Source organism: Excalfactoria chinensis, chromosome 1 (genome assembly GCF_039878825.1).
Source record: "Excalfactoria chinensis isolate bCotChi1 chromosome 1, bCotChi1.hap2, whole genome shotgun sequence".
Classification (NCBI taxonomy): Eukaryota; Metazoa; Chordata; class Aves; order Galliformes; family Phasianidae; genus Excalfactoria; species Excalfactoria chinensis.
Genome location: NC_092825.1, coordinates 42,881,075 through 42,895,245, shown reverse-complemented (window position 1 = coordinate 42,895,245; position 14,171 = coordinate 42,881,075). Strand labels below are relative to the sequence as shown.

At 41.8% G+C, this 14,171-nt stretch overlaps 1 protein-coding gene across 6 annotated transcripts in view; it reads left to right on the top strand.

Annotated features, from left to right (window-relative positions):
- Nucleotides 1-14,171, top strand: part of NR2C1 (nuclear receptor subfamily 2 group C member 1) — a 40,862-nt gene that overhangs the window by 13,068 nt on the left and 13,623 nt on the right. For 3 of the 6 annotated variants that reach the window (XM_072356999.1, XM_072356858.1, XM_072356929.1), the window contains 4 exons: nucleotides 3,242-3,349; nucleotides 8,370-8,600; nucleotides 11,814-11,895; nucleotides 13,983-14,162. In XM_072356999.1, the coding sequence (XP_072213100.1) occupies nucleotides 3,278-3,349; nucleotides 8,370-8,600; nucleotides 11,814-11,895; nucleotides 13,983-14,162 (565 nt within the window). In that variant the 5' untranslated portion in view covers nucleotides 3,242-3,277. The remainder of the gene's footprint in view (nucleotides 1-3,241; nucleotides 3,350-8,369; nucleotides 8,601-11,813; nucleotides 11,896-13,982; nucleotides 14,163-14,171) is intronic. The other 3 variants (XM_072357248.1, XM_072357083.1, XM_072357166.1) reach the window with 1 other exon arrangement.

Here is a 14,171-nt window from a genome sequence, read left to right as displayed (position 1 = left end):
GGATAGGATAAAATTTCAAGTAATTTTAGTTCCTCTCGGTCTTGATTTCATATGTAACAGCTGGGGACATGCAGGATGGTAAATCTGTTCTGTATAAATTCTTACGCTTTTCACTGTTGTAGCATCTGAGAACTACTAAGGCAGTTGTAATTTTTTTTCTTTCTCTTTTCCTCTTTACAGGGGGAATGATGTGTGTAGTGTAGCTTTGTTTCGGTAGGATACGTCCTTGGGGAAGCCCAGGTGGGGCTGTAATTCCTGTTTCTTGTGTTTTGGATACAGGGGATTAGTCAAAGCTAGCTGAAGCATGTGTTCCAGTTGCAGAGGAGGGTGGCAAGTTTAAATGATGATGCTCAGCTTCGTTGAGAATTGTTCTCAATTTCATAATATGGCTCCATGAGACACAGAGCTGATCTGGTGTCTCAGTGCCAAAAGAAGGGAAAGGTCTTTCTGTGTTCTGCACCAGCATCTGGCTGATACAAATGGAAGCTTTCTGCTGAAGTGATGAGTTGAGTAGGTCTGGAGAAGGATCTAATGGGGACCAGAGTCAGTCTGAAGGAGATGACTGGTAGCTCATCATACTGCTCATCATCTTTTGCTGAGTTTGAGATAATTCCCATTTCTTGGGGCTCATTACTCAGTTCTTGTAGGAAACTCATTTGATCCATCAGTGTTAAACCTTTTGGCTTGCCTTGGCTACATTTAGTGAATAGACATTGTCTTGAGCCATATATATCATAGAATCATAGAATCACAAGGTTGGAAAGGACCTACAAGATCATCTAGTCCAGCTGTTCTCCCATTACTGCTGCTACCACAATGCACTAAACCAGATCTCAGAGCTCCTTATCCAGACACCTCTTGAACACTGCCAGGGACAGTGACGCCACCACCTCCCTGGGCAGCCATTCCAGTGCCTGACCACTCTCTGAGAGGAAAAGTTTTTCCTTATATCTAATCTAAACTCCTCTGGTACAACTTGCAGCCATTTCCTCGGGTCCTGTTTGTTGCCTGGGAGAAGAGACCAAGCTCCTCCTCATCACAACCTCCCTTCAGAAAGCTGTAGAGTGCAATGAGGTCTCCTCTGAGCCTCCTCCAAACTAAACAATCCCAGCTCTGGTCCCATTATGTATATGTATATGTATCCCATATATCCCATTATGTATACATATATACCACATGGAGGTCACACCAAAAGAAATGCCTCCCACTTATTTCCATGGAACGACAGCCCAGCTGAAAAGGACTTGGAGGTACTGGTGGATGGCAAGATGGACATGAGCCAGCAGTGTGCCCTTGCAGCCCAGAAAGGCAGCTGTACTCCAGGCTGCATCAAAAGCAGCGTGGCCAGCAGGGTGAGGGAGGTGATCCTGCCCCTCTGCTCTGTGCTGGTGAGACCTCACCTGGAGTACTGCGTCCACGTGGGGAGTCCTCAGCACAGGAGAGACGTGGGCTGTTGGAGAGCATCTAGAGGAGGGACACAGAAATGATCCGAGGGATGGAACATCTTCCTGTGAGGACAGGCTGAGAGAGCCGGGGCTGTTCAGCCTGGAGAAGGGAAGGCTGCAGGGAGACCTGAGGGCAGCCTTTCAGTAACTGAAGGGGGGCTCTAAGAAAGAGGACAGATTCTGTGGTGGGATCTGTTTGATAGGACAAAAGGAAATGATTTCAAACTAAAAGAGGGGAGATTTAGGCTGGATATAAGGGGAAAGGTTTTTATAACAAAGATGGTGAGGCACTCAAACAGGTTGCCCAGTGAGGTGTTGGGAATCCCCACCTCAGCATCCCTGGAGGCATTCCAGACCAGTCTGGACCAGGCTCTGAGCACCCTAATCAGCTGTAGATGTCCCTGCTCATTGCAGGGGGGTTGGACTGGATGGCCTTTAAAGGTCCCTTCCAGCTCTAAAGATTCTATGATTCTGTGGTTCTATTTTCAAATTCCTTTATCAATATGGAAAGCACAGCTGTGTATTTGCTGTTCAGAGCCCCGTGTTTAGCCAGTGTATCTAAATGGGTACAATGATTTGCCGTCCCTTGAGTCAGCACTGCACAGCGCTGCCCTCCCCATGACCTGCTTTCAGTTGACAAAGCATTAACAACCCACTGCCTGATTGGGCTCTGCAGGGAACAGCCACCGCCTTTACAGTGAGGGGAGGGGATGGGTCGCATGCAGCCTGTGGAGCATGCCTGATGTAACCTGTGGTTCTGTATGCAAGGTATGTGGTACTTTGTTACCACAGACCTTTCAGATAACAGGAAAGTTGCATATTTGTCTAAACAGAATCTCTCATATACAAACAAAACATAGTCTTTAGCAATTTGTGTGGTTACTCTGATCAGTATGTATGTATGCATGTATGTATGTATGGGTGGACTCTTTTTTTGTCCTTTAATTAAGCAAAGTGAATGTATCGTGTCACTTCTGAAAGTGTTCACCTGCATGAAACGTGGTATTTTTAGCAGGCAGAGTTCCAGGTGTTTGGGGTTGTAGTCTGACAACCATTTATATTGGTGGTGCAGGTGATGTGAGCAGCAAACCCCTGTGCTCCCAGCAGATTCATCTCACTGTCTCACTTTCAAGGCCAGGCTGGATGGTGCTGTGAGCAACCTGGTCTAGAGGGAGGTGTCCCTGTTTATAGCAGGGGGTTGGAACTAGGTGATCTTGAAGGTCCCTTCCAACCCAAACCATTGTATGATTCTGTGATTTGCTCTGATGTATCTGCTTCTGAGCATTGTGGAGATGTGGCCTGAAGGTTTGACCTACACTAAAAATAACCCGTGTCTCTCTTTTGCTGCACTGTTTTTTGACCTTCATCAGTGTCCTGTTCCAGATCAATGAATGGCTAAACAAGTCTACCAAGCTGAAGGGACAGGGTCAAGTAGGTTATAATAGCTGGGACTGGTGCCAAAGGCAATGCATTCCTGGGTAAAACTAAGTTGATTGGAGTTTGTATTTCCGCTGGAAGGGGAAGTTTTGCTTCCTATCCTGCTCTTCCTCCATCAGCCTCAGAATCTCCAGTCTTGACTCCTTTCTTATGTCGACACTTCCACTTACATCGCGGTGTGGTAGCGCAGTCAGGAAGCAGCCAGGTGTTCCTCACACCGTGTCAGCCCTTTCCTTAGCCTCGTGCAGAGAAATCAGAAGTTGCTAAAACCTTATGGTAGTACATCCGTTAAGGCAGTATATCTCTCCTTAAGGTATCCTACCCACTGCCAATCTATTACGTTTACTTGTTCTTTCTAGATTACCCATTCCCAGGGAGCTGTTACACAAACACTAATGGATGGGGCGGCACAACGAATACAGATCGTCCCTTCGGATTCAGGCCTCTCCTTACCACAGCGTATACAGGTACGCTTCATCCAATATATTTTAAAAGCAGCAATGAAGTCTTTATTTTCACCAGCTTTTGTTTATGGTTCTTCTTTATTTGCTTCATTTTATTGTCTAAAGTGTAAATATTCAGTCCTGGGTAGGAGAGATTATTTATAAACAGGAGAAAAAACATTATTCCAATGCTTGTTTTGTTTCTTATTTTAAGCTTTTTAAGAGGTACAAAAATAATGACTGTTATTCCTAAAACTAATAATACTGCTCTTTAAAAACTGGATACTTTTTAGATTGGGTAATTCAGCTGAGTTGTTGGGACGTTTCAACATTGTGGAGCAGAGATGGGAGGAAAACTGCCTCACACTGTTCATACAAGTCATGGGAAATGAAAAGGCTGCCTAATCTCTTAAGTGCATCAAAGGATGCTGGCTTTTGGCCACCACAACCAATGTTGTGCATCCCAGTAAGCTAATTTACAGCCTAACCAGGTAATAGTCTCCAATTCAAGCAAGGGTAGGAATTTTTTGGCAGTGTGGGTAGTCAAACCATGATAAACACAGCTGTGTGTATATGGAGGTCAGCAAGATCTGGGGGATGAGATTTTGTATTTTCTTCCTTAAAAGTCAGTGCAAGCCCTTGCAAGCTTTTTATTTCTGAATTTCCTCCTAGTGGGAAGTATCAGCTGCAGAACAGAGTTTAAAGATATTCCGAGGTGCATGTTGTTGCATACAGAACCACTAGTTTGTGAGCCAGCTGCTATTGTAGCCTTGGTGGCCTTTACTTTTGCTGCTTCATTCTTCAGCATGTTTCACTATTTTTTCCTGCTTCAGTGCATTGCAGTCAAGCTTTGCCCTTAGCTTTCAAGATTCTTCACAGGCACCCCATACACAATCCTGTGTTTTGTTTTACTACTTCTTGTACTCCAGTCCTGGTACCAGTCCTACCTATCCAGTAGGTCATTATTCTTTCAGCTACCTCCACTCCTTTTAAATGGTTCGTGTACAGCTGTACCTTTATTTATATTAATTGTTTAAGTGCTGTCTCTTGATACTATTTCCTCTGTCAGTATATGTATGTTGTGCAGCTGAGCACCACACAGCCATTCAGTCACTGCTGCAGGTGGGATGAGGGAGAGAACTGAAAGCAAAATAGAACTGTGGGTTGAGATAAACTATTTACTAAGACAGAAGGGGAAAATGGAAAGAAATATGTGATTATAACAATATATATATAGCCGTAATACAATTATTTGCCACCCACTAACCAACATTTAGCAACACCACATCTGCTTGCCAGCCCATGGCCCACCTACAACACAATGTCTCACCACCCACCGACCGATACCCTGCCAATCCCCAAGCTGTGGCTGCCCCCAGCCCTTGTATTGCAAAGCTATTTAATGTAATTCCAGTATCAGGGCCCGAGTGTAGGGTGACACATAAAACCATGAGCCTCTACTGCCTAACAGCAAGACAGTTGTGTTATTTCAAAACCACTGTCAGTTGCCTAAGCCCTTGTGTCAGCTTCTGGGGCAGGGTTAGGGTAGAAGAGTGAATTATGTTTGGACAAGGACTACATCTACTGCAAATATTATGAGCATAGAACAACTTATAGAGACAGCTTTGTTCTGGGGAACCTTATATAGTTTTTGATCATCACAGCTAGCTGGAAGATGACTTGTTTCTATTGCAAATACTTTGTCCCTTGTCTTTTTTTTACCACACTCGACAATTCCCGATTCAAAGTGGATGACAAGTGCCTTGGGGTAATGGTTTTCTTTTGTTATGTTAGAGACGGCACTCAGGAGAATGATGATGTCCTTCCTGCAGTAGGCATCTACAAACATGGCAGCAATATAAATAATAACCAACTCAATATGAGATAGAAATCAGTAACCAAAGCTTTCTACAAAGCGGAATTTATAGTGAAAAGTAAAAAAAGCTTGTACAACCAAATATATGTTAGATTCACTTTCAGCTTATAATTAATATATTTTGCTTTATCTAGTTATTCTTAAATGGATATAAAGAATTATCCAAGATCTTGAAGTTCAAGATCATGATTAAAATATACTTAAAAATGTATTTCAGTGGTTACTCTCTTTAGGGCGTGTTAGCACTTTGTTTCTGTGGTTGTTCCACACTGATGGGCAGCTCAGCCCCTCTGCACCACCCTCACTAAATGCTCCACAAAAAGATGGGGAGAAAACACAGTGAAAAGAAAAAGCTTGTGGGTTGTGATAAGGATGGGAAGATAACTCTCGAGATATTGTTGCAGGGAAAGCAAAGAGATTAATGTAATTTATTTGCTATTGACAGAAGACTACAGCAATGAGAACTGACGGCTGACTGAAAACACCTTCCTTCCCATCCATCCTCTTCTACCTTCTCCCTTCAAACAAGGAAATGGGGGTTGCAGTCCATAATGTGTCCCTCTCTGCCACTGCTCCACATGAGGTCCCTCCCACCAGATGCCATCCTTTCCAAACTGATCCCACACGTGCTTCCCACAGGCTGCAGCTCTCCAACCATTGTCCCAATGCAGCTCCATACCATGGGGCCCACCCTTTGGGCACTTCCCACTTGAGTCCCATTCCAGGTGCTCCTGCATGTCTGCTGGGCTCCATCTGGTACCTGTGGGCTGCCGGGAGTTGCTCTTTTCCTCTATGGGCCTCTCCTGTGCTGCAGGGAGCTTCTGCTCCATGCCTGGAGCACCTCCTGCCTTCCTCCTGCACTGCCCTTGGTGGCTGCAGGGCTGCTTCACTCACATTTTCTCACTCCTCTCTCCCAGCTGCTGTTGTGGGGTAGTTTTTTCCTTTCCTATCTGCTCTCCCGGAGGCACACCCAGCATTTCTCATGGCTCAGCTCTGGCTGCAGTGGGTCCCTTTTGGAGCAGCTGGAGCTGGCTCTGATCTGACATGGGGCAATGGTGAGCTCTGCCCGCCTCTGAAGCCATTCCCTGCAGCCCCCAGTGAACAAATTCTTGCCACCTAAAGCCAATGCATAGAAGAGTTGGATGTCATGTTATTACATTTTCAAATCCATGGGGTTTTTTTTTAGGCTAGTGCTCTGAGTTTAAACATGTTTTTGGTTATTCCTAGAACAGTCACGGGATTATTGTGATACTTAATATATTGAACTTATATTCAAATGAAAGTCAAAATGCATTAAGAGGCAAAGCAAGGAAGGAAAAGAAAAAAATTACCATCTTCTCTTACCATCCAGGGTTTCAAATGAAATAGACACAAGAAAGATGTTTCTAAGCAGTCAACCCTGAGCCGCTACATTCCTGCTTTGTAGCACAGTCCCTTTGGCAACGTTTTCACATTATTAAGAAACACGGTGCGTTGCCTTTGGGGCCGGGTGGATTTTCCTGAGAAGTGGTTTTCTTTTCCTCTCTGTTTTCTTTTACCTCAACATTTGAAGTACCTGAACTCAGGCTATTTTAAGGTGGTTATACTTTGAGCTGCTCCATTTTCTAAGTCTCATTGAGATTCAGGCGGAGTGAGGCACATCTTCAATATGAGTATCTTTTAAAGAGCAGGTAGATATTCAAGAAAGAGCACAGTGTTCTGTGTTTAACTTAGTACATGCTTGCACCCAGTCGAGGATTACATGCACTGGATTTCTCCTTATCCCAAAGGAATAGAAGTGCACGGAGGTGGGGAGGGAACACTGGGTAATTGATTCGGTAATATTCTGGGTAACAGTCAGAAATGACATGAGAAAGAAAGATGATAAAATGAGGAAAAATGGAGTGTGAGGAATAACAGGAAAGAAAGGAGCCTAAAGGGTAAGGGAGTTTGCCTGCTAAGGAGTCAGAAGGGAACTGAAAGAGGAAGTAAAGGACTGCTGTAGTCATGTGTGTAGTCATATGTGGACATCTTTGAAAGCTGAATGGAAAACCCTTTATTCATCATATTAGTGACTGCTGTGGGGTTTTGGTCCTGCCGTGCTAACCTAAAGTTCAATCTTGTGACAGCTGAAGTTCTTGTTTTATACTTTTAGCCCATGGAATTGTATAATTGCAGCCTAAATAAGTTTTAAATTGTGCTTTGCGAAGAACAAAAGAAGTTGGACGCCTAGAAGTGGTAACAGCAAATTTGGTTCATCTGTGGTTAAAAAACAGTTTGTAGCAAACAGTGAGTGCAGAATGATTCTCCTGAATGTCTGCACTAAAGCAGGCAGCTTGACAGGAAGGCTTTTGGAGAGAAAGGCAAGACGGGACTGAAAGTGAGTTTTGTAATGGAACGTGTATGGAATCTTGATTATTTTATCCAAGGATTTTAATCTTAAAACAAATCTTGCAAAAAATGGGGGCTTCCTGGAGAGTTCTTTAATCACAGGTTACTCTATTTGTGCCTGAAGATAGGAAAAATGAAAAAGAAAAACCCAAACCCAAACCCAGCAGCCTGTAGGTTTGTTCTTGGTGAGGCAATGACATGGGAAGATTAAGTTATTGGTTTAAAAAAAGGAAGAAAGAAGTGTCCGGGAGGGAGATTCTGTTTTACTTGCATATTTTATTTAGGAGCAAACCCTGAAGTGTAAAACGTTTATAAATATGCAACAAGTTTTTTTTGCTGTTTGATACTTTTCTTTCACTTTGAAGCATGCAGTTGGTGCTGAAGGATGTTCCTTGTGAAGCATCCCAGTGCGGGAGGCGCTCAGCGCTGTGCATGGCATGCGGCGAGGTCAGGAGTTAAGATTTCTCAGGACCTTGTGGGTCTCAGGGCTGAGTTACACACACCTCCATTTCTGGGTGCTGTAATTGTCGGCGGGTTTGGTAGCATTGCAAAAGCGTGTAAAACTTGGATTTTTAATGCAGGTTTTGATTTCCAACACAAGGGTGACATGAGTGCGTTTAAAAGCAAGTGAAAATCCTAGATTTTGCCTGAGTTTATGTAACTCTTGTGTGACGGAGGGGAAGACAGTCCTGCTTCACAAATGTTAAGGGCAAAATTCCAGTTTTCTTCAAGTGCCCAGGCTGGGCCCCAAAGGTGATCTGAAATTACCATAACGATTTGAGATAAATGTATTATTAGATTGTCACAGATCAGCAGACGGGCCAGAAGATTCAGATTGTTACAGCACTTGATCAGAGCTCAGCAGGCAAGCAGTTCATCCTAACAAATCATGATGGCTCTACCCCAAGCAAGGTGATCCTTGCCAGACAAGATTCCACTCCAGGAAAAGTTATCCTAGCAACTCCAGATGCTGCAGGTGTCAACCAACTGTTTTTTGCATCCCCTGATATATCTGCACAACACATCCAGGTAGATAATCCACTTTATTTGATAATTTTGATTCAAATGGAATAAGAAGAGATGTTTTATTTCCAAATATGTATGTCTGGGTTCTCCTTTTTTGAGGTTTTTCTTTTGTTCTTTTTTTAACGCTCTCCTTTTCCTTGCTCTAGGAGTTAGCATCGCTGCTTAGAAATTACAAGGAAAACACATTTTTTTTGGTAAACGTACTGCTTTTAACATTTATATCCTGATATGTGAGATTAGAAAGAATTCTGTTACTTTTATTGCCATTTCCAGCTGTACCAACGGTCCTTTTTTATTGCTGCTTCATTGACTCTCCCTCTGTATTCATCTACTGAAAAAATTATCTTTTCATCCTTGTCTTTATCACGTGACATTTCCTTCTACTTGTTTTCCTTTCCATACGCCGTTGTTCGTACACTGTCCGCTGCTGTGTGAATTATATTCCAAGGCAGTTTCTCAGACTGTAAGTAGGGAAGGTCACTCCTCAGAGGCAGTGGGAAAGTAACACTAAAGATTCTGCATTTACAAAACCCCAAACGGTTTGAGATTGTCACTAGTTGGGGCTGTAGCTCCCTAAACTGATCCGCAGTGCTCTTTACTCCTACACACACTGTACGTGCTGCTTCCTTAGTCGTCATATGCCACTTTCAAGTCTTCTGCCCCACATCCCCAGCTGAGCAGTGTGTGATGGCACTGATTCCAAGGGTGTGAAGAACATGCACAGAAGACCTGGGAGATGTGAGCTCCTTCTACATGAAGTAGGGTATTACCGCACTTCAGCTACTGCATAGTTATTGCACGTTGATTTACCCATGTACATGTATTCTGATGGTGAAATACATCAGTGTGGCAGTCCAGGAGACAGGAGAGTAGCTGCCATCTCCTTAGTGCAGTATCTTACCCGTATAGTGGCCAGAAATGGGTGCTTAAGTGTTACCAACTGGGCAAGAACATAACAGTACTTCTGAGCATATCCTTTCCCTTCCATTACTTGATGATTTAGAGGGACCTCCTGTCCTGGAGATTGCAGTGAGGCTTTCTTTGATAACTGCCATTAAAATTAATGACTTCTTTGTTATTTCTCATAGACCATTCTAACAGACTGTTTGTGTCTCGGTCTGTATAATAGCCTATGGCAGTAAAAACTAAAAGAAGGAAAAAGATTGTATTGCTTCTATAAATCACTGTCATAGCTCCTTCAAGTAATCTCTTTTCAGATGGAGAATCCTGATCTTTCCCTTTACTGCTTTTCAGGGAGCCAGTCCACAACTGCGATTCGCATGTTGCATGTGTTGTGGAAGCAGTAGCAAAAAGCAATTGAATGGGAATTTCAGCATGTGTCTTTGTGTTTTAGGTAAACTTCAACCAACCTTTAAAACAGCTGGGTTCCATCTGAAGTAATCCTCAAAAGAAAGTTGTTTTCAAAGGGAGTTTAAAAGATGAGAAGTGTGCTACGCTGGTATAAAGGCTGAGGTATCGAGGGGCAGTCTGGATAACAAATGAAAAGCTGTAGTTTAGATTGTACATTTTGGGCAACGTAGGAGGATCTGAGAAACAACAGTCTGCGCTCTCACTTCAGTTAGATTGTTCTATTGTCAGCTGTTATTTAGTTGCAGAGATTGTACTTCACTGACTTTCTGAAGGATAACAAATAGTGCCATTGATGTGCTTTTCAACTCCATGTTCTTTGGGCTCTTCCATACTTTCTGTCCTAAACAGTCTTTCATCTGCAGTTTTGCCTTTCTTATCATTTTTCTTATTTCATCTCCTTCACTTGAAATACTCATTCATTTACTATGCAGAAAATGTCTCCTTTATTGCATCTTGTCTTTACATCGACACTTTGCAAGGCTCTTTCTCCCATCATCTGTTCCACCTTCAGTGTCTCTTCAACTCAATAAACAAGTGTTATTCTACACATTTGAAGTCAGTTGGTGAGCTCTGTGTGTCCGGGATTTTTATCTCCTCCTGGGCCAAATTCTGTAATCCTTCCTTATGTGGAACTTACAGCTTCAGGGCAGCAGGTTTCATCTATGGAAGGACTTAAAATTTGTTTATATATTTGATATAAGGTCACGAACACATATAACAATAATTATGGAAATTCAAACCAAATGAAAGGTTAATTTCTTTTAACTTGATTATTTTTCTTAAGAAGATGTTATATTGAAAGAAAAACTTACTAGGTGAATTTCTGAGACAGTGTTATTAATAGAGGCTAACTAGAAAGACTTGTTAAACATTCCCATATATAAGCCTATGCTGTTTTCTATTTTCTCTTTGGAAGATAAAGTATTTATCATCCGGCAAGTTACCCTTCTTGATATCACAGGTCCTGTCTTGAATAAGCATAGAGAGAACGAGGGTGTCAGCCTTCCCATTAAGATGCCACAGAAGTTAGAAACTCGTAACATTTCTAAATTGTGTCACTTTTTAATCGGAAGGATGTTCTGTTTCCCGCTTTATGTTATTGTCCAGATGATACTTGCTTGCTGCTGCTTGTTGTGACCCTGTGGGTTCCTTTTTTACGTTGATCATTTTTCCGTGCTTTGCTTATCTCATTGAGATGGATCTTTTTAAGGTCCAAATAGAAGGCCGCAGTGCCTGCCTTATAGTGCTATGGGTCTGAGGTGCCAGAGAAAAATGAGTAAGACGTGAATGCAGTCATAATGTCAAACCGTTACTGAAAAGCAAAGCATATTCATATAATTGATATCAATACTTGGTAATTGATGGCACTGTTTAGAATTCATTTCCTGTCGATCCACCATTTGTGTCTATTATTAAAAAAAAAAGAATGGACAAAAGGGAATGTAGAAATCACAGCCTCTCCATGGCATTTTTTTTAATGCTTTTGCCTCTTTCATACTATGATTAAGCCATTAGAATGTAAATAGAGAACTCAACAAAAGGTATGTATTCAACAAAATGAGTACGCAGAGGATAAATGGTTTTGAAAATGTCAGCCCATTTTGCAGAGGTAGTATTTAAATAAAGGAACTCTTGAAATCTTTTTGGAAGCATTACAGGTAAAACTTTGGTTCCTCCCATTAGGAGCACAGTACATGGCAGGTAGCTCTGCTCCTTTGTGTCCATGTAGGCTCATAGTCTGCCAATTTGGTCCCTTATCTTAAAAGAAATCACAAGCGTGATTTACTGCAACGTTTCTTGATGGTGAGAAAAATGAAAGTGACATTATTTTCTACTTTCTTTCAGATTTTAACAGACAACTCTCCCAATGAGCAGGCCCTAAATAAAGTGTTTGATCTGTGTGTTGTGTGTGGAGACAAGGCCTCAGGTATTTCACTTCCTTTTTTTGTTAACAGGGTAATGCAATTTTATAACCGCAGTTAAAAGTTCTTCTTAAGGGATGTAACAGTTTGCATACATAGAAATGCACTTATGTACACACACAAACAGAAAAGATAGGCTACCTTTTTCAGCGGAGAATGAAACTAAACGTTTCTCTAAGGTCTGAGGGTGGGACGTGTTTACTTCTGTTTTACTTTAGAAATTCAGTATGTTTTTTCTACCAGATAATTTTTGCCTTTTTTCCCTTAGGCTAATACGTTTTGTTTTGTATTGTAAAAATTGGCTGAAAAAATGACTTAGGTGACTTGCTGTTAAGAGCTTGTTGTTACTTAAGAGGAGGTGATGCAATGAGCTTTGTTATTGTTGTCAAGTCAGAAACAGGTGAGAAACCTTTTAATTATTTAAAGTATGAAACCAACAGGTAAAGAAGACATTGTAGGTATGTGAAAAGAAGTGCCAACGTGAGGTGTCTGTGGGACAGCTCGTTATTTGAAGATCTGTTACTAGAACTACAAAAATGCATGATAGCTCCGGTTAAAAATAAGCAGTGCATTCACTGGCAAAATAGAGTGCTCAGGTAGGAAAAACGTTTCATGCACTAAATTTTGCGTAATGGTAACAAGAGATTGGAAGGAAATCAGGTGGGAGTTCTGTACTGGAGAACTCTGATGCTTTTCCAGCTCTCCCCCACATTCCTATTGCATGTGTGCCTGCCACTAGGTATTATTTCAAATCTGTCTGAGCTGAAATTACTGAGAGGGTGCCTTGTCTTTCTTACAAGGGAGAACTGAAAGCTCCTTTCTCTTTTCACTTGGTAATGCAGTGTAAGAGAAATGAGATGTTAACTTGGCTCGTTACTTATCTAGCTAGAACATTCTTATGCTTTATCTGGTTGAAATCTGTGTGGTGATCCTTCGGCAGTAAGATCAAAATGTGATAACTGCAATCAAATACTTCCTTTTGGGAAGCAATGGGAATGGAGGGCAGGGAAAGGAAGTAGATAACGTTAGGATTTCATCATGAAAACCAGTAGGATGTAGCTGAAACTGCTTAAAAAGGAAACAATCTAAAAACTTTCTACTGAAGCCAAATTTAGCTTAGAATTGTAGCTCCTCTACGTGTATGTCAGATTCCACCCTTCATGAAAGAAACTTCTGCCAAATATAAGGTGTAAGACGATAAGATAAAACACAAGATCCAGCTGACGTGCTCCAGCTGGGAGAGCTCCTATGGATCCCCAGCACGGGGCTGGAGTATACTGTGAGAGGTGGGTGATCCTAGCAGCAGTTTGCTCTGGCTTGACCTATAGATACTGAGCTATGGTAATGAATTGTCAGGTGTGCCTTCATCACAACTTGAGGTTTTTGGTAGTATTTATAATTAGTGCTAGGGAAGAATCAAAACAATTTACTTCTGAGAAATAATGAAACTTGGCTTTTTTATCTGTCGTACATCCTAGCAATTTCTATATGTCAGTATTCTAAATTAGAAAATGCACTACAGAACAGAAATTGTTTTTAATCTGATTTAGCTCTATTAGTTTATTTCTCTCATTCAAGGGTGTTACTGAAAGAACTACTGATGTAACATTACCTGTTAGGAAAGTGAAAGGTGAAAGAGGAGCTCTGAAACGATCGCTTACTGCTGACAAATACGTTTGCAGTTTCCATATTTCCATTAGCAATAACGCATAAAATTTATACTGCTGAATTTGTCATGGGCTGGACTCCAGGGGCCTTAAAAACATGCAGAAGGATGTATAAATTCAGAGTTTGTTCTGTGTTAGTGCTAACTTGTTCTCTTAGCTTTTTAACGCTGCTGTCAGGAGGTTCAGCAAGAACTTACCAAGCAACGCGGTTGTTTGTCCTTTTGAGATATGTATCCAGGCGAAGTGCTTTGAGCTAGGAATGTGTTTCACTGATATCTTTGTTGTTCTGTATCCACGTGATGTGTTTTAAGGCCTGAAACCTATGGAGAAAAAAATCAGAGTGTTTTGAGAAAAGAAAATGTCTAAAGAAGAAGAGAGATTACAGCATAAAGTTAACATCACAATTTATGTTATTCCGAAACCAGGACGTCACTATGGAGCAGTAACTTGTGAGGGCTGCAAAGGATTCTTTAAAAGGAGTATACGGAAGAATTTGGTGTATTCGTGCCGAGGGACGAAGGACTGCGTCATTAACAAACACCACCGGAACCGCTGTCAGTACTGTCGGCTGCAGCGATGCATCGCCTTCGGAATGAAACAAGACTGTAAGTCTG